At 44.4% G+C, this 18,805-nt stretch overlaps 1 protein-coding gene across 6 annotated transcripts in view; it reads left to right on the plus strand.

The window, feature by feature from the left end:
- Nucleotides 1-4,319: 4,319 nt before the first annotated feature.
- LOC123118639 (phospholipid-transporting ATPase 3) overlaps nucleotides 4,320-18,805 on the plus strand; it is an 18,186-nt gene continuing 3,700 nt past the window's right edge. The window contains exons 1-20 of one of the 6 annotated variants that reach the window (XM_044538614.1): nucleotides 4,320-4,901; nucleotides 6,176-6,241; nucleotides 9,475-9,536; nucleotides 9,707-9,788; nucleotides 9,886-9,996; nucleotides 10,150-10,227; nucleotides 10,344-10,440; nucleotides 10,599-10,705; nucleotides 11,991-12,056; nucleotides 12,145-12,266; nucleotides 15,060-15,144; nucleotides 15,222-15,299; nucleotides 15,374-15,490; nucleotides 15,696-15,851; nucleotides 15,952-16,056; nucleotides 16,279-16,421; nucleotides 16,678-16,779; nucleotides 16,882-16,945; nucleotides 17,029-17,241; nucleotides 18,593-18,758. In XM_044538614.1, the coding sequence (XP_044394549.1) occupies nucleotides 4,677-4,901; nucleotides 6,176-6,241; nucleotides 9,475-9,536; nucleotides 9,707-9,788; nucleotides 9,886-9,996; nucleotides 10,150-10,227; nucleotides 10,344-10,440; nucleotides 10,599-10,705; nucleotides 11,991-12,056; nucleotides 12,145-12,266; nucleotides 15,060-15,144; nucleotides 15,222-15,299; nucleotides 15,374-15,490; nucleotides 15,696-15,851; nucleotides 15,952-16,056; nucleotides 16,279-16,421; nucleotides 16,678-16,779; nucleotides 16,882-16,945; nucleotides 17,029-17,241; nucleotides 18,593-18,758 (2,245 nt within the window). In that variant the 5' untranslated portion in view covers nucleotides 4,320-4,676. Of the gene's footprint in view, nucleotides 4,902-6,173; nucleotides 6,242-9,474; nucleotides 9,537-9,706; nucleotides 9,789-9,885; nucleotides 9,997-10,144; nucleotides 10,228-10,343; nucleotides 10,441-10,598; nucleotides 10,706-11,990; nucleotides 12,057-12,144; nucleotides 12,267-15,059; nucleotides 15,145-15,221; nucleotides 15,300-15,373; nucleotides 15,491-15,695; nucleotides 15,852-15,951; nucleotides 16,057-16,278; nucleotides 16,422-16,677; nucleotides 16,780-16,881; nucleotides 16,946-17,028; nucleotides 17,242-18,592; nucleotides 18,759-18,805 lie in introns of those variants that run through there. The other 5 variants (XM_044538615.1, XM_044538616.1, XM_044538619.1 and 2 more) reach the window with 5 other exon arrangements.

Raw genomic sequence — 18,805 nt, forward strand, 5'->3', positions numbered from 1 at the left:
GTAGTCTTCGACAGGATTAGCTATCCCCCTCTTATTCTGGCATTCTGCAGTTCAGTCCACTGATATGGCCTCTTTACACATATACCCATGCATTTGTAGTGTAGCTCCTTGCTTGCGAGTACTTTGGATGAGTACTCACGGTTGCTTTCTCCCCCCTTTTTTCCCCTTTCCTTTCTTCCTGGTTGTCGCAACCAGATGTTGGAGTCCAGGGGCCAGACGCCACCGTCGACGACGACCCCTACTACACCGGAGGTGCCTACTACTACGTGCTGCCCGCTGATGACGACCAGGAGTGACCTAGGAGGATCCCAGGCAGGAGGCCTGCTCCTCTTTCGATCTGTATCCCAGTTTGTGCTAGCCATCTTATGGCACCCTGTTTAACTTATGTCTGTACTCAGATATTGTTGCTTCCGCTGACTCGTCTATGATCGAGCACTTGTATTCGAGCCCTCGAGGCCCCTGGCTTGTATTATGATGCTTGTATGACTTATTTTATTTGTAGAGTTGTGTTGTGATATCTTCCCGTGAGTCCCTGATCTTGATCGTACACATTTGCATGCATGATTAGTGTACGATTGAATCGGGGGCGTCACACTGAGGTGGTGGTGCAGGCCTACCATTACGAATATATACCTGAGGTCGATCTGCTGGTGGTGGTACAGGTGGCTGCACGTAGTGCTGATTTTGATCAACCTCATCCTCATAATCTCCCACATAATCATCCTCCTCCGCATCAGCAGCAGGAGCCACAGAAGTATCAACAGCAGCACCAACAGTTTGGCCAAACGCAAGAGGAACACGGCTTGCTCGGCGGAGGTCTGTTTCGCGATGTGGAGGTAGTCGTTGTTGTTGTTGTTGAAGAGGTGCGTTAGGTGCAGCGGGTGGTGGTGGTGGAAGACGCGCGAGCAATTCATTAAACTTGTTATCGAGTTTTGTTTCGAACGTCTTCTCAAGGCCAGTGATCTTCTCCATGGCCTCTTCAAAATTGTTCAGCACATCTTGCACCTGTTCAGTCATCATTTGCTGAAACTTATCATGAAGCTCCTTGTTCGATAAATTCTCCCAGTCAATCTCGTCGGCTTGTGATCCTGGCATGGTTAGCAGCAATAGAAACACACAAGAATATGATCCTATAGACTACGAACAAGTGGTGGTGGTGGGTGTCACAAATCCGTCAAGCAAAACTCAAATTCTTACCAGTTCTTACCCAGCAACAGGCGGTGATCGGCAACCGTTGTAGTCAAAACTCTCAAAGCTTGAATAGAGCGATTACCAGGGAGAGTCAAACGCACGACGTAGATGTATGTGGAGCTGGGAAGGCTTATAATATGGTAGCAAAAAGGGTCAGCAATAATCAATTCAGAGATGCAAAGTTGAATAAACGCTCAACGACGGTACTGTGCTGGTCCTAGGCTAGACTGTGCTAGAGACGCGAGCCTAGAACACCAACAAAATCACGGCGCGGCACGTAAATAAGGGAAAAGCACACTCTCGATTTTTTTTCGCTCTTTTTTTTGCGCTGTTTTTTTTTTGCGCTGCTCTTTTTTTTTGCGAAAAATCACTATAATGGCGAGTGTCTCAAAACTCTTTCCAGGTCAAACTGACAGGATGGGCACGAAATTTTTGTGACCAATTTTTTTTTTGACTGCCCGGACCCAAAAACTGGAAACGGGTCAAAAAAAACTTTCTATAACGGCGACTGTCTCAATACGCTTAGAAACACCTAAAAATAGGATAGCCAGAAATTTTTTTGTCATGTGCGTTTTCCGAAAATTTTGGGCCTAAATGGAGGGTGGTTTCCGGACTCTTTTTTTTGGAAACCAACCTCTTCTACGGACGGCAAAAGATTGCTGGAATCCGAAACCTACTCAAACAAGGAAACACGAATCGGAAATTAGATGGATCCCGAAAACAAACCTAATATGCAAGGAACTCGGATTGGTGGTGGATATATGGTGGTGGTATATGGCAGCGGTGGTGGTAGCGGTGGTAGTATATGGATATGGATCGGTGGTGGTATATGGACACGGATTGGTGGTGGTATATGGATACGGATTCGGAGCGGTGGCGGATAAGCGGTGGTGGTAGATGGCAGGGGCGATGATGATGGTGCGGCGGCGGCGTGACAACTTATGACCAGAACTCGAAACTTTAAAAGACTAGACTCTAAGACCAGCAACTAGACACGACGATGCAACCGCAAATTCAACAAAGCAAAACCCTAAAAGGATTATGCAAAGGCTCAGATTGGTTCGGATATGATGAACTAACCCTAATTTTTTTTGGCTTTTTCGTGGACTGTAGGTATGAAGAACAGACTCGATCTAAACTACGAAAAACTGTAAAATCTCACCGAGCAACCTGGAAATCTGATACCACTTGATAGAGGCAAAGGTGTTCCGTCTTTCGATGAGATGATGGATATCGCTTTGGTGGCAGTCGACTTTGACGATCCGACTACGAACGTGCGAGGACGTCGCGCCTTAGCAATCGCTAAACCAACTCCGAGAGGTTATTGACCACGCCGGAGCACGATCGACCTGACCACGAGGGTCTGTTTCCTGCGAGCAAACGAAGAACAAGCAAGAAACTGAGATTGCAATCTGGATATTGCGAATATAAGATGAAAGCTTTATTGATCAAGGTGGGGTTCTGTGACGCCTTTGTCTGGTCGTTGAACACAAACGAAGTACGCGAAGTTGCAGTTATGGCGAACTTTTAATCTAAACAAAACCCAAAGTCTAAACGATGCCCTAAGGGCTGTATATATGGAGGAAGAGGGGGGGAATTTCGTGGCCCTTGGTGGAGGGGTCCGAAATCAACCCTATCTCTTGTTTCCCCACACATACGGACTCTAAAAATAGCCTATACTTATGTATTTTGAAATTACATGGGCCTGGCCCAATAATAAGGTGACGCAGCACCTAAAATAGCCTCGGAATGAAATTTATGAAGTGGCATATTGTATATTTCGTCCAAGGCTTCATGCACCCATTATGGTGGCTTCAAAGTCCTGAAATCATCACTTGTAACTTCGTTCTTGTTCCCCTTGCGCATGCCATCATCTCCATGCTTGTTCTTGCTCCAATGTTCATCCTTCTCCAAGCTAGCCCCTTCATTTATAAGCAAAACAAATGTATCCAACTTAGGCAACATCATATTCTCATGAACATTAGAATCATTACCAAGAAACGAAAGTACCTGGTAATTTAGCTGGCGTGCACGAGCTCTAGTAATTGGTCCAGTATGTATAGCAGCAGGGGTTGTGGGTGTAACAATTGTATTGATGTCCTCATCATAATTCGTTCGTGTATGCTTTATGGGGTGCGCTTAGAGAAGATTATGTTTGATCTTTTATTAGTAGTATAGATATTCTAAAATAATTCCCCATAAATTTTCAGCTCATTTGAAGATGTGCAGAATAGGTAACTCTGACGTAGCTTTTTCAGGTCCAGAATTCCATCTGCCGACATTCTCCCTCTTTGTGTAAATCTTGCATATTATGAGAGAAAATGCATTATAATTACTACATGGAGCATTATTATGCATAAAAATATTATAAATAACAGTAGAAAATCATGATGCAAAATGGACGTATCACGCGGGTCGAGGCTAATGAAGAGAAGGAGGGCACACGCGGCATAGAGCAATGCGGGAAGGTGATGTTGGGGTTGAAGCCGTCGAGCGCGTCACCGTCAGCTTAGTCAGGCGAAGGCGCGTACGCCCACACTAGCGACGAGAAGTTGGCCGACGACGCGACGCTCTGCTGGCTACCCCACACGCCTTGTGGGTACTAGTTTGCCTGTTGAGGTGGAAGGAGCTGGTGCTCGTTCGCCATGCCCCCGTGAGACGCCTCCTGCTCCGTTACCGCGTCCCTGGCCTTTTTCATGTTGAGCTCGTTTCGCCTATCGCTGGTGACCGCCGCCCGACGATCAACGTCAGCCTTTCACTGGGCGTTCGTCAAGCCCGAGAGCCTTGGCATCGGAGTCCTCGGCTTTCTCGGCTTTGGCTGGGCGGGATCGGTGGCTAGGCGAGGGGGCGCAAACTTCTTCGATGGCATGTGGGGCGGTCTGGGGAGAATGGCGAGAGCTGCAGGGGAGATGGGGGTGATGGGGAGGAAAAGAGAGGGAAAAGCAGAAAACAGTGGGAAAATCGATCGGTGTCGCCGACAGTGTGGGTCCACACGCCTTTTTAATTTCGTCGGTGCTCCCAGACGCCCACCGGTGCGCTGAGTTCCGCTTAGTTTCGTCGGACGTAATTTCGACCCAAACCTGTGAAAATCGAGAATTCGAGGCGCGGTGAAAAACAAGTCTCGTAGCTCAAACGAGCTGGCCTTCATCATTTTAAACAAACCAGTCGTGCAATCTGCAAGCCCTCCTCGCGACCTCGTCTCCTCCTCTCCCGTCGTCTCTTCTCCCCGGAGGTCGGAGGGGAGGGAGGAAGAGAACAAGGCCCAAAAAAAGAGGGAAGAGAGACACAGAGGAAAAAAGCGCGCACATACGGGAACGCGTGATCCAAATCGAATCCCCTCCTTACGGAGAAACCCAAAATCCAGAGAAAAGACCGCGCAAATCCGGCCAGATTTGGCCATCGATCTCGCGCGTGGTCCACCGGGAGGTTTCCCGAGATCTCCCGCGGGTTCCTCCAGCGCTTGGTCTGGTGCCGCAGAGGGCAGGATGAGCTCGCGGATAAAGGAGATGGTGCGGGTGGCCACTGCACGGCTTGGCGGCGAGCCTTCGCCGCGGGCGGGGCCTTCTCAGCCCGGACGCGCGGAGTCGTCCAGGACTGCACGGCTCGGCGGCGGAGGCGCCAGCCTCCGGCGTCAGCCCCAACCGCAGGCGCCCACCGTGCGCACCATCTACTGCAACGACCGCGAGGCCAACGCGCCCGTCGCATACAAGGTACATGCCCGGCTTTCCTCCTCTAATTCGGTTGATTCGTCTCGAAGCGTAGGGCTCTATGTGCCTAGATCTCCTTACCACCTGTTTGTTCCGTGTTCGGTCGGTTGGGTTGGAGATATCCATTTGGTACAGTGAGCTAGTAGAGAAGTGCAGTTTGTTTCGGTTTACATAGTCATTAATACTGATTATTCCACGAGAAAGTCACTTAGGATCTGTTTGTCCTCGAGTGCTGCATTTCTAGTCAACTATGAGGCAATTGGGTGGATCAGAGCCTGTTTGGTTGTTTGAATTACTAGTCACTTAGATTGCTATGGCAGCAATACAAACATACTAGATGCTACTGGCGTTTAGGCTTGAAGAGCTCAGATGAATAGGCTGGACTATTCTATACATCCATCCACTTAACCGCACCTCTGCGTGATGCTTGCTGTGTCGATTACTGAACTTGTTTCCAGTCAGGGGCTCAGGGCAGCCAACTCACCTCTTGATGGCTGCAAGCTGAAGCAACCTATTTACTTGTAAGGGGAATGGTTGCTCTCCACGTCATTCATTGCCATGTTAGCTTTCCATGATAATGCTGTTGGTCTAATTGTAATACTCCATTTTATGCCACAAAATAATGGGAAACACTGTTACTTGCCACTTGCCATTATTTTATTATCTTAACCATAATTTATCTGATCCCTGCAAAACTGCCCTAGTATTGTAAGTAGATGCATTCATAAATTTTCACTAACACTCCACCTTTCCCGTACATATGCTAGTGTAAACGAATGAATATATTCTGGATCGATACTGTGAAGATCAAGCTATATCACTTATCATTTTATCAACAACTTCTAGTTTGTTTGACCATGCAATCAACTCTTTCTGTTTAGTTTGACAGTCTGCCGCGTGTAGCATATCAAATCATCACTTTTGTAATTCTAATGCCAGAGCCCCACCTTGGTTTTTCTAATAATCCGTATCTTATATTTCTTTAACATTCTCGTGCATTCTCGTAAATTTTCACTGACACCCCACCTTTCCCGTGCATGCTAGTGTAAACAAATGAATATATTCGGGATCAATACTGTGAAGATCAAGCTATATCACTTCTCATTTTACATCCTCTAGTTTGTTTGACCATGTCCCTTTTTGTTTAGTTTCACAGTCTGCCGTGTGTAGCGTATCAAATCATCAGTATTGTAATTCTAATGCCAGAGTCCCACCTTGTTTTTTTCTTCTAATAATTCATACCTTATTTCTTCAACATTCTTGTTCATCATTTCCAGGGAAATTCTGTATCGACTACAAAGTACAGCGTATTGACATTTCTACCTAAAGGATTGTTTGAACAGGTATTGATACGTTGTTTTTTGTTTGTTACATATTCTGTCGACAAACCCTATAAATTTGTCATCTTTTAAAGTGAATTTGGCCTCTGTTTTTTTTGCCTTGAAGCAACACGAAACTATTATCTTGTTTTTTTGAAAAAGCAAAAGCTTTGTGTCCCGATGTATTGAATAGGTAGGAGTGAAGGTTATTTACAAACATGAGTCAGCAGCAAAATCGGAATAGAAATGCAGAAGAGAGACCGCACGGGGAAATAAATGAACATCCCAACCCTCAGGCCTGCAGGCAACTTGCCCGATGGTGCCCGTTCGAACCCGTGCATGACCCTCATCAAGGATCATGTTGCGAATGGCGTGAGAGTCTGGTTGCGTGCTGTCGAAGGTGCAGGCGTTCCTGTGCGCTTCTAGATCATTTAAGAGTTAGGACGTGAGAGGCGTGGTGCTTGCGAGGCCCTTGCACTGCTTTGGAGGAGTTCTCTGCTTAGCCGGCAGCCACCTGACGACGAGTGACTTGCCAGTGACGGGGCCACTGATGGTGGCATAGATCCAGGGGAGACCTCACGCCAAACAACCCTGGCAAACGGGCAGTCAAGCAGAAGGTGCTGCATGGTCAATTAGGTTTGGCCACATAACATGCAGGGGGATTGCGTGGCAGCTCACAATAAGCTAGGCGCTGCACTGTTCAAGAATGATCCAGACCAGCCAGCTAGAAGAAAAACTTGACCTTACACGGAGCCAAGCCTTCCAGGTGAGCTTCCAGGCATGGCAGGTGACTAAATCATGGAAGGTCGCCCTGTAGCCTGAACAGGCAAAGTGGACCTGGACTCCATCCATTTCCAGACAAGGCAGCCAGGTTCATCAGAAAGTTTGGCTGCAGCCACCGCCCGCCAGAGCAGCACGAACTGCTGAAGATTCGGCAACGAAAGGCTGCCGAGGATGTTGCTGATCCAGGCCCCATTCTCAAGCCCTTGGGCAACGTGTGTACTTTCTGTCGACGCTTAGGGGCCTTGGTGAGGATCCAGGCGCGATTTCAACCACAACACAATCGCCGAGCAAAAGATCAGACCGAAAGCAGCAGGATTGCCCATTGCCAAGCTTAGTGAAAGTGAAAGTGCGGAATAGGGCATGCTCAGGGGTCAAGGCTTGGAGGTCGAACCCAAACTAGGGCTTGGATGGGTCAGTTTTGCTGTACCAAAGCCACCGAAGACGCAGCGCCATGCCCGTGCGTCCAGGTGGAGGAGTCCAAGGCTGTCAAGCTCAAGTGGATGACAGACGTGACTGATTCACCACACAATTGCCACCATTGGCCTCCTTGCGCACGACGATTCTTGTCGCACTGCTTGATGATCTTTCTTGGAGGGGTGAGAGCCAACAACTGATGGATTGGAATAGAGGTCAACATAGACTGAACAAGCGTGGCAGCCTGTTGGCGGTGCGTTCGATGAGAGGCTGCAAGCCTGCAACTGTCTATAAGTTGTGCGTTTGACCGTCAGGGCCCATATACGTCAGCGGGAGTTTAGCAATCTGGTAACCGAACCGGGAAATTTCCTCAATGTGCTCATGAACGCAATTGAGGGCTGTGGCGGAGCTCTTGCGGAGGTTTGCTATCTGCTCGGAGGGATTGCCAAGCACAGTTAGAAGCAGGCTGAAGTAGAGAAGCAAAGATGAGCTGGGGCTGAGCACAGAATAATATTATTTCTGAAGCTGTTGCTTGTATTTTCTGTGCTTAGGTCTATATATGGTTTATGGCAAGTCTGTTGTTATACCAAACAGACCATGTAGCTCTTGTAGATGCAGTAGAGGCGAAATTCAAATTGACTAATGGTAGGCTTGAGCCCAAGTTCACCCTACCAAATGTATTTACTAGCCAATATTTTGGTCAAGTTTTTGCTTGGCCATGAATTGGCCAACAATTGCTAAAAAGTTGAACTAGAGTTGCCAAATAGTCATGGGCAATCCAATATGTCGGCAACCATCCAAACAAGCATCAAAACTTTGGTCATGTCCAAATAACTGGTAGGGTGGGTATTGGCAACCATCCAAACACACCCTAGATGTCTGCCTGCATACACCTTACTTTCTAAGGAAGCTTAATACTAGTTAATAAAGACAAAGGGCACAAGGCTTACAACAGCATTCCCTCCTAAACCTCGTGTGTCTACTTGGCACTGATCTTGACCATTCCAATCCTTGTGCTGAGCTTATGGAAATGAACTCGCCTTAATGCCTTTGTTAGGATGTCTGCGAGCTGGTCCTTGGTGGCAACGGAATCAGCAGAGATGCTTCCAAGCATTCAAAGATGAAATGATACCGGGCATCAATATCCTTTCCTTGCCCTGCTCGTGGAAAACTGGGCTCTGCTGAGTGCCAGCGCAGACTTGCTGTCCATCTTCAGCTTGACAGTGTCATCTCTCTTCCTGTTTGGGTTGCCGAGCAACTGTGCCTGTGCCAGCCAGATGGCTTGGAGTGTTAAGTGGCACGGTTCAAGCAGCTTGGGGGTGTTAAGTGGCACGGTTCAAGCAATTTGAAGTTCTAGATATGTAGAAGTTGGAAGTGAACCAAATTGAACTCAAATGCTATACAAGGGATCACAAAAGTAAGGATGGGGAGGCAAAAAGAGAAACCCACGCACAAAGATATTGGGGCTTGTGCAACCAAGAAAGTACAAAATTGGCCTAACAAAGACGAAGCTCGTGTTGCACAAACTCAAGAAGAGATGCAACTTGGCACTTGTAGGGCAAGATTCACAAAGCTTGGCAGCAACCTATGTTTGCAAGCAAACGATTCCTATACAATGTATCTTTTGCACAAGCATCTTTTTCTTGAACTCTCTTTGCTTATAAGCTACTTCCTCTACCGCTGTTACGACCCGATGTAAAATCCGTCGACATCGTTGCATGGACTGTTAGATCATATGAGTTTGGTATTTGACAATGCATTGAGGTCCATCATCTTGTCACACATTGTAATCTGTATTTTGTCAACATAATTCTGACAGTCTGATAGTTCGTCGTTAGGTAAGGGGTATTGTAATATTGCACTATTGCAATGAGCTTTATACGCTATAATTATTGAATCAAGTAATGCTTGTTATAAATACAATGCATGTTTCCATACTGAACAAAGCAGCTTTGCAGTGACAGCTGCAACGTCGATTTAAGTGTTATTGTATTATTCAATAGCAATATGACCTAGGAACCTTTTGTAATTCATTTTTCTTTTCTTTTTTGCTTTGACAGTTCAGGCGGGTGGCAAATCTTTACTTCCTCATGATTTCAATCTTGTCGACTACACCAATTAGGTATCTGTGTATGTGTGTATGTGTGTGTGTGTGTGTGTGTGTACCTATGGAATTATGTAGTTGCAACTTCAAACTTCTGAGCATAACAAGCCCATGATTCAATCGCCCTTTACTTCCCTTTAGCTTTACTTCTAACAATCTTAAGATCATACTTGCTTGTACGTTTGCAGTCCAGTCCACCCTGTCACCAACGTGGTTCCCCTTAGTCTAGTACTTTTGGTGTCACTCATCAAGGAAGCTTTTGAGGACTGGGTTAGTATATTGTCAGCTGCTACACTATTTTATTGTGCTATCGTAATGAGGATATCTGATGCCTTTCCCTTTTGTTTGTTTCCTGTCCTTAATACAGAAACGTTTCCAGAATGATATGTCAATTAATAATGCACATGTCGATGTATTGCAAGGTCAAAAATGGGAAAGTAGTCCATGGAAAAGACTGCAGGTTGGAGATATTGTGAGGGTAATGTCTCAAATCTTTCTTATTGCGTATTGATCAATTGGTCTGTTGCTTTCTAAAGTTAATACACTTGATCTTTTGTCGTGTCTTTAGTTCAATCTTGAGCTTGAAATGCATAAAGAAAAAACTAATAGTGATGGGCACTTTTTAGAGCAGATCAAGCAAGACAGTTATTTCCCTGCTGATTTGCTCTTCCTATCGAGTACGAATGCTGATGGTGTCTGCTACATAGAGGTTAATAATTCATTCTTACATGTTCCACTTTTTTGCTCAAATTGGAAGTATTAATTGAACTTAAGAGAGAACTTTCTTCCAATTGATGTATTTTATATATTTTTAATTTATTTTAGACAGCAAATCTTGATGGGGAAACCAACCTGAAAATAAGGAAGGCTTTGGAGAAAACTTGGGACTATGTTCTTCCTGAAAAGGCTTCGGAATTCAAAGGTTATTCATGTATTTCTTTTGTTTCATCTTGAGGACATTCTATTCCATAGTTGGTGGAATTAAGGAAGCTTTGTACTTCCTCTGAATTTCGCATAATCATTCTACCTTTTCTGAACTTCACATTCACATTCTCTGTTTTGCTTGCTTATGACTTACAGGTGAAATACAGTGTGAACAGCCAAACAATTCGCTTTACACATTCACCGGGAATCTTATTGTGGACAAGCAAACTATACCAATTTCACCAAACCAAATACTTCTAAGGGTAAGTTCTGTTCATGCTGTGTTTTCTTTTCTCGTTTCTTATTGAGAAAATTGGAACCATTCCACTGCGAAGTTGGCATCATGAAAAATACAACTAACTGTTAGAATGACATGCGGTCCTGTTGCTCGAGAAAAAGACAGGTGGGTCCTGGTCTTACATGTCAGTTAGACATGACGGCATTTTTCAAACTTACCAACTTTTGAGTGGCATGATTCAGAATTTCCCTCTTGGGTTTGTTTGGATGAGATTTTTTCCTTGGAAAGTTTAGGTATTTAGTTACCAAAGCCTTCCAATTGAAGGCTCCTTAGCCAAATGGACCTTCTATTATTTGTTTACAAGATTATACACTTGCCAAGTTGTTTACAAGTTATAAATATCGTCAAAAATAATGTCACCATCAATGCCTTAACTCACATCCTTCTCACTTTAACCACAAACATGAAACATCTTTTGTTGGGCACATTCGAATGACATCATCAGTAAAAAAATAATTGTGTAATGTGATATTTATTATAGCTTTCGCAAACGAGAATAGCGACGAGCCGATGATACAAGTATTTAGTTAGAGAAGTTCAAAAATTTCAACCATCTCGCAATAAACTTCCCACTTCTTCTCCAGCCTCAAATGTTGGACAAGCAGCTACTGGTTTAACCAGTTTCCGGAAATTGTACAAGAAATAAGCTAGTGTTTGTTACAAGTATATAGAAATCTTATGGCCAAAAGTTATATTTCCAACACTTTGAGAAGTAATTTTTTTTTGAATTTCGAGTTACGAGCAGAGATAGTAGACCTGCAATGCTCCAAGGTGGAAGCTGCTTAGATGTATAGGCTTTTGCAAGTTTTTTGCAGTGTGACCATCTGAGCACCCATGCAAAGGCGCTTGCACTGAAGGGCTAGACTACATTGGATGCTTGGTGACATGAATTCTCCCTTCTAACCAACTTTTATGCACCTCCTGGCATGGATTTCGAGTCGCGCAACTAGTCGTCGACTAGTCGATGAGTTGCAAAAAATGTCGACTCAACTTAGTGTCGACTCAAGTTGCGAGTCGTGACTAGTCGCAACTGCAGGCTCGACTTTTTCCGAGTCGCTACCCCAGAGTGACTCGGATGAGTCGTGACTCGAAAACCATGCCTCCTGGGTTGGGAGGTGCTCTGATATTTTTCTTCTTTTCAGTGATTACTTTCATCAGACTGAATAATTACTTGCACAGCAATCCATTCTATCTCTGTATGTTTGTGCCTTTGCAACAGACCATAACTTCACACTACCTTTTTTCTGCAGGGATGCAGCCTTCGTAATACCGAGTACATTGTTGCCGTTGTTATATTCACGGGCCACGAGACAAAAGTATGGGCTATTTTGTGTTTCCTATCTATTCAACTTGTTATGATTTGTTTCTGGTTTTCTTATTTACTGCAGCGGAACACTATTGCAGGTTATGATGAACTCAATGAATGTTCCTTCTAAAAGAAGCACATTGGAGAAAAAGCTAGACAAGCTTATTCTAGCTCTATTTGCAACCCTCTTTACGATGTGTGTCATTGGTGCTATTGGAAGGTAAGCTTTTTCTTGATTCACTTAATTTTTTTGACATGTCTATTCTGTACAATTTGTTTACATGTACATTCTTAAAATTAGCAATACCGCTTAGGTATATGTTCTGGAGGCTTGCACTTGCATTTTCCTTTTTGAGCTTCTTAGTTGGCCATAGAGAAAAAATTCTAAATATGGTTTTAAAAATTATGTCAGGGTCTGTTGGAGTCTGTGTGTGTACGTGTGGCCCGTTGTGTGTGTGGGGGTGGGGGGTGGGTGGGGGGGGTGGGGGAGATCTTTATTGTTTTAGTTCTTTTTTGTGGTTTTTTGTGGCATAGAGGGTTACAGGTAAACACATGACTTCATTTTCTTGAAAGGGATTGTCTGCAAGCCCTCTTACCCGCCCCACAACTCTTGCGGCAGTTGCTGTCATCTCGCAAACTGTAGCGGCCTTTCGTGGTCAACCTGCATGATCTGCAGCAAGCCAACATAATAACAAAAGAGACACGATCATATCCTCCATGCATGCCGTGTTGGCCTCAGACTTCTGGTTTGCAGCTTGCCGCTGCACAAGCTAGCTCACAGTCAATCTAACCATCTATGATCTATTTCTCACTAGTTACTGCATGTAGTCCGGAGCAATACCAGAACTGGATTGTTCAGGAGAATCGACCAACTTTGTACAGGTCGCTCACGGCAAGAAGTGTTGGCCAGAGAAACTAATCGATCAGTCGACGCCCCATATTTAGCTAGCTTCGTATATCAAGTTGCTCTCGTCGGAAAGCAATCGGCAAGTCAAGTCTTCACGTGTTGTGGTGAGGCAGGGCATCACCTCAGTCGCAAACTAAGTTGATTGAAATTCAGAGCATATGTGGGCTTTCGGCTCCCAGGGGCCCGCGCAAAAACTTGGTAATCTGCCTTGTTGGCCATATAACTTTTGCGGGTAAGAGCCAGCGACCGTGAGCAGTCCACAACACGTCCCACTTGCGTCCTGATTTTGGGGTGGACAAACAGAATGAACTCTTTTTCTTAATGGACAGAATGGGAAAAGCTCTTTTCAGCATATAGATTTCTTTGAAGGTTGGCAGGTTAACAATCAAAGTTATAATCATCACATGGTAAAATTGTAAAAGAATTGTAACGACCTGACCGAATCCACTGGTTCCTGCTACTATCTAGGATCTAGACTGGCTCCACAGACCAACACTAGTTTTTCCTGTGCACCTTGTCCTCACTCGTGTGCACCCAGGATCAACTTCCTAGTCGTTCACTTGTGCTCAAATTGCTCCAAGCTAAGAGCATCTCCAACGGACGTGCCAAAAGACGTGCGCGCGCGGTAAACTGGCATTTTAGCACGCGCGGCAAGTTGTCACGCGCTCCAGCGGAGGCGGGAAACTAGCCCGCGCGGGAAGCGATTGCGCGCGCGCGGGAGATAGCGGCAGTTCGCGCGGTAGATTTGGCGCGCCGCTTCGCGCGCGCCTATAAAATACGGTGCTCACCACGCGCTCCACCACACTGCCATGTGCCCATTTTCCTCGTCTCCTCGCCGCTTCCACTGCTTTCTCGCCGCTTCCAGCGCCCCGCCACCACTGTGCCACCATGCCGCCGCGCCGCCGGGGATCTTCGGGCTACCGCGGCGTCCGCGAGCGCCCCAACGGCTGGTACTACGCCGAGATCCGGTCCGGTGATGTCCGGCTCGGCCTCGGCACGTTCCGGAGCGCGCACGAGGCCGCCCGCGCGTACGACGCGGCGGCGTGGCGCCCAGAGAGGCCTCCGTCGCAGATGAACTTCCATGACGTCTACACGAGCGAACAGGCGCAGGCCGTCGCCCCTCCGCCTCGTCTTATCACGGACTAGGACCGTGCGGACCACCTTCGGCGGCAGCGCCGCCGCCTCGTCGCCGAGGAGGACGAGCGAGTCATGGAGGAGTGGCGCCAGCGCCACCCGGAGGACGTCGCCAACGAGCGTGCCTACTGGGCGGAGAGGACGGCAAGGCGCCACGCGTAGCGGGCGGACCTGCGTCGGCGGAAGGCATTGGCGATATCACAGTGCGATATCGTTGAAGCAGGTGGGAGGTCGATCTTCACGTCAGACGATGAACGTTGGGACGACATATGGATCGATACCTCGGACAACACCACCGAGGATGAGGATGATGATGAGGACTCGGAGTAGTTCTAGCTGCACCGTAGTTTATCTAGTTGCACCGTAGTTTAATTTTATGTAGTTGCGCCGTAGTTCTATTTTATCTATCTATGCTATGAACTTGTTTATCTATCTATGCTATGAACTATGTAAAATATCTTTGTATCGTTTTTTATATCCATGTGAAATTTATTTTGTGTCCAAAATGCAACAAATGTGGACATGAGCTGGCTACTCGCGTGCGCTGCATTTTAGCGCGCTGCTGGAGCTGCGCGCGCGCTGTATTTTACGGCGGCTGCTGGAGCCAGCGCTGCCTGTCGCGCCAAACCTGGTGATGGGCGCGCAGCAAACCAGTTTTTAGCGCGCCGCGCGTTGGGCGGCTGTTGGAGATGCTCTAAGCACGCTTAACTTTGAGGTTCCTTTCGGATGGGCTACCGGGAAAGAAGGTGCACCTTGTTGATATGAGTAGTCTATCATTCCTATTAAGCCGGGATGTCACAAGAATAATGCAGATGTACAGTTTTTTATGGATTACCAATCATTGCTTTTGGTTACCTTGTAACTATGACTGGTTTATCTTAGTGCAATGATGTGCATGTGCTGTTTGCATTTTGTCTACAAAAAAATTATATAGCTCTACCGATAGACCTTATATTTGGCTTTTATCAACAGTGGTGTGTTCATTAATGAGAAATACTTCTATCTTGGATTGCGTGGGCGTGTTGAGGACCAGTTTAATCCCAAGAACAGACTTGTGGTATGTACTATTTTGTTATGTTTTCAATTAATTTGCCCCAAGCATGATTATGTCATACAATTGCACTTCTGCTGCAGGTGACCATTTTAACCATGTTTACTCTAATAACTCTATACTCAACGATCATCCCCATATCTCTTTACGTGTCCATTGAGGTATATTGTCCTCGTTCTCATGTAGTGCATCCTTTTATTGGATGTTCAGACCTTATATTACCTTTGATATGCAGATGATCAAATTCATTCAGTGCGCACAGTTTATTAACAATGATCTGAATATGTATCATGCTGAGAGCAACACCCCAGCTTTGGCCCGTACTTCTAATCTGAATGAGGAGCTTGGGCAGGTAATATCCCCTTACCAAAAATGTTTCAATGGTTTCAGTTTGTCCAAGATGAATTTATTCTTTCCAGATTTGCTATTAGACCCTGACAATACAACATGATTGAACTAAATGCTCAGTGGTATTTCAGTAGATTTAGCACTTGCAAATAAATTTTACATTTCTGACATTTCTTCCCACCTTGTCTCTTTCACCATTAATGGTTCAGGTTGAATATATATTTTCTGACAAAACTGGAACACTTACAAGAAACTTGATGGAATTCTTTAAGTGTTCAATTGGTGGGGAAATATATGGAACTGGCATTACAGAGATTGAGAAGGGAGGAGCTGAGCGAGCTGGAGTCAGAATTGATGATGATGAGGTCTCGAGTATCTTCCTTGCTACTTAAGCTGTTAAAGTGTGGTATTTGTGATGAAAAAATTGATGCACAGCTGCCCTTATGTTTGGCCTACTTTTATTAGGATAAAAGATCAGCCACTGCAGTTCATGAGAAAGGATTCAACTTCGACGACACTAGAATAATGCGTGGTGCATGGAGAAATGAACCTAATCCTGAGGCCTGCATGGTAGATACATTGGACTACCTGCGAAATAGTTTTTACTCTTTTCTTCCATCAGTAACTTTGGTTTCATTTTGGTCATAATCATCTTTAATCTTATTGACATACCGTGAGCTATTTCTGTATTATAAAAATTATTTAAAACATATGTTCCCTTTTTAGTGACTTCCCTTTTTATTGTGTGAATTGCTAAACAGCCATTCCTTATTTTCTCTTGTGTCTCTTTAGGAATTCTTCAGATGCCTGGCAATCTGTCATACAGTTCTTCCTGAGGGCGAGGAGACACCGGAAAAGATCACTTATCAAGCTGCCTCTCCTGATGAGGCCGCACTTGTGGCTGCAGCAAAGAATTTTGGTTTCTTTTTTTATAGGCAAGTCTTACCTTAGATGTAGTTTTAGATTGCTCTTGTGGTTTTGTTCCAAACAGGATATATAGAAAGACTGTCTACTCTGTTAGTCCCTCCGTTCACAAATATAAGATGTTTCGGATATTTTAATATGGACTGAAATGAGTGAACAAATGCACTAAAACGTGTATCTACCATTTCGCACCAAAACGTTGAGCTAAAATACTTTTGTTTGTGAATGGCAATGCCTGGAGGGTGACATTTTATGCCTCTTTTGCAGACGTACGCCGACCACAGTAATGGTTCGTGAATCACATGTTGATAGGATGGGTAGTATGCAAGATGTCGCCTATGAAATTCTGAATGTTTTGGAATTTAACAGGTCTGCTTTATTTGGACTGAAATTTGATAGATTAAATCATTATTCTGCACTTCACACTTTGCTGCCCTTTTCTTTTGATCTGACACTTTGCTGCACTTACAGTACAAGGAAGCGCCAATCTGTGGTTTGCCGCTTTCCAAATGGAAAACTTGTTCTCTACTGCAAGGTAATATAAGAAACAAACACTTGATATAGCTTACATTTTTCAGATCGTTGCACTAACCTTATACCACAACTTTTGTGTCATAGGGTGCTGATAATGTCATCTATGAACGTTTAGCTGATGGAAATTATGACATTAAAAAGACAAGCAGAGAACATCTAGAGCAATTTGGATCTGCTGGCTTGCGTACACTTTGCCTTGCTTATCGAGATCTCAGCATGGACCAATACAAAAGCTGGAATGAGAAGTTCGTGCAAGCTAAATCTTCTTTACGTGACCGCGATAAGAAGCTTGACGAGGCATGCATCACTATCTTCTGAATGTTTTATTAGTATTGATACTATATCTTCTTTTATCGAGTATATGTGCTGAATTGCGGTCCTTGTGATTTGAAGTTCTGTTACTGCCTCTCCAATCCCTTCTATAGCTTGCCTGACTTCTTGGTTTACTGTCATCCACTATGGACTTGAGTCTTGTATGCGCTGCTGGGCATGTGATTAATTTCCTGGTGACCACTTTGCAGTTTATGTATAAAAAATGTAATGTGGTTTAGAAATAATTGTTATATAGGAACATTCTTTGTAGCTCTGCATTTTGTCATATATTGGAAGCCTCATTTTGGATTTATTCGATCTGGGCATTTCGTATAATCAAAAGTTGAATTTCTTTTGCGATCAGTTTAATTATTGAATGTACTTGACAAATAGGTCATTTTTGAATTTTCATTCTCGAATGCAAAACTCCTTCTGTGATTTCTATAATAGTGTAGTAGCAGAAGATGTTTTTAAACAGATTGTTTTAAAACCAAATCAGTGTCATTGTTGCACGTCTCTCTACTCCTATAAAAGACCCGGTTGGGGATGATGGTGTGCATGCCATCCATCGTCATTTCTGACCATTCGATCTACATCTAAAGCATGCAAGGTACTCCACATTTGCAGAAAACCCCTTAGTCTCTCTAGGCCAGCCCCATCTGTTCCCCATGTCATCCAAACAGATAAGAGGAACAGACTTTGGGTGATTTCTTTTCAAGCCTGCAAACATGTAGTTCTCTCTTTTGGGTCCGTTGTAATGCACAGGCACTTTGCTAGTACTATTTCAATATACTAATCTATATATTGATGGTCAATGTTTTAAACGGTGGACTGCATGAATCTGAGTATGTCATGACAACCTTTACTTAAGGGACAGAAGGAGTGATTTTTTAATGGGTGTTTCTTTTCTCTCCAAAAGATAAAAACTATCCGAGTCTTGTTGCCTGTGTAGTGTTAAAAACTATATTATGGGACGGAGGGAGTAGTTGTTTAATAATTTTTGTTGCTAATTTGTAATCTTACCCTGCCATTGAATATTAGTACTTTATACATATTTATACATAATTTAGAAAAAACATCTGTATCCAGTTAATTCGATGTATATGTACCAAGGTAGGAAAGAGGATCATGAGCAAAATAAACCGGTCCTTCTCCCTAAAACATTAAGCGTTTAAATTATTCTCTAAGTTTATTGAAAATCGTCACAAGAATACCACTATCTGTGTATTCTGTCATATTATTAAGGACAGTGAGTTGTAAAAAGCATTTGAAGTTAATCTTTTCTGCTATTGCTGGGCCATAATGTGATATAATTTTCTTCTCATTTTTCTTCCAGGTGGCTGAATTGATTGAGAAGGACCTTGTATTGATAGGTTGCACTGCTATTGAAGACAAACTGCAAGAAGGGGTGCCAGCCTGCATCGAAACTCTTTCTGCAGCTGGCATAAAAATTTGGGTGCTAACTGGAGATAAAATGGAAACAGCAATTAATATAGCATACGGTGAGGTTTTAATTGTGTAATATTGTTTTAACATTTGCTTGTTTCTT

Source organism: Triticum aestivum, chromosome 1B (assembly GCF_018294505.1).
Source record: "Triticum aestivum cultivar Chinese Spring chromosome 1B, IWGSC CS RefSeq v2.1, whole genome shotgun sequence".
NCBI lineage: Eukaryota > Viridiplantae > Streptophyta > Magnoliopsida > Poales > Poaceae > Triticum > Triticum aestivum.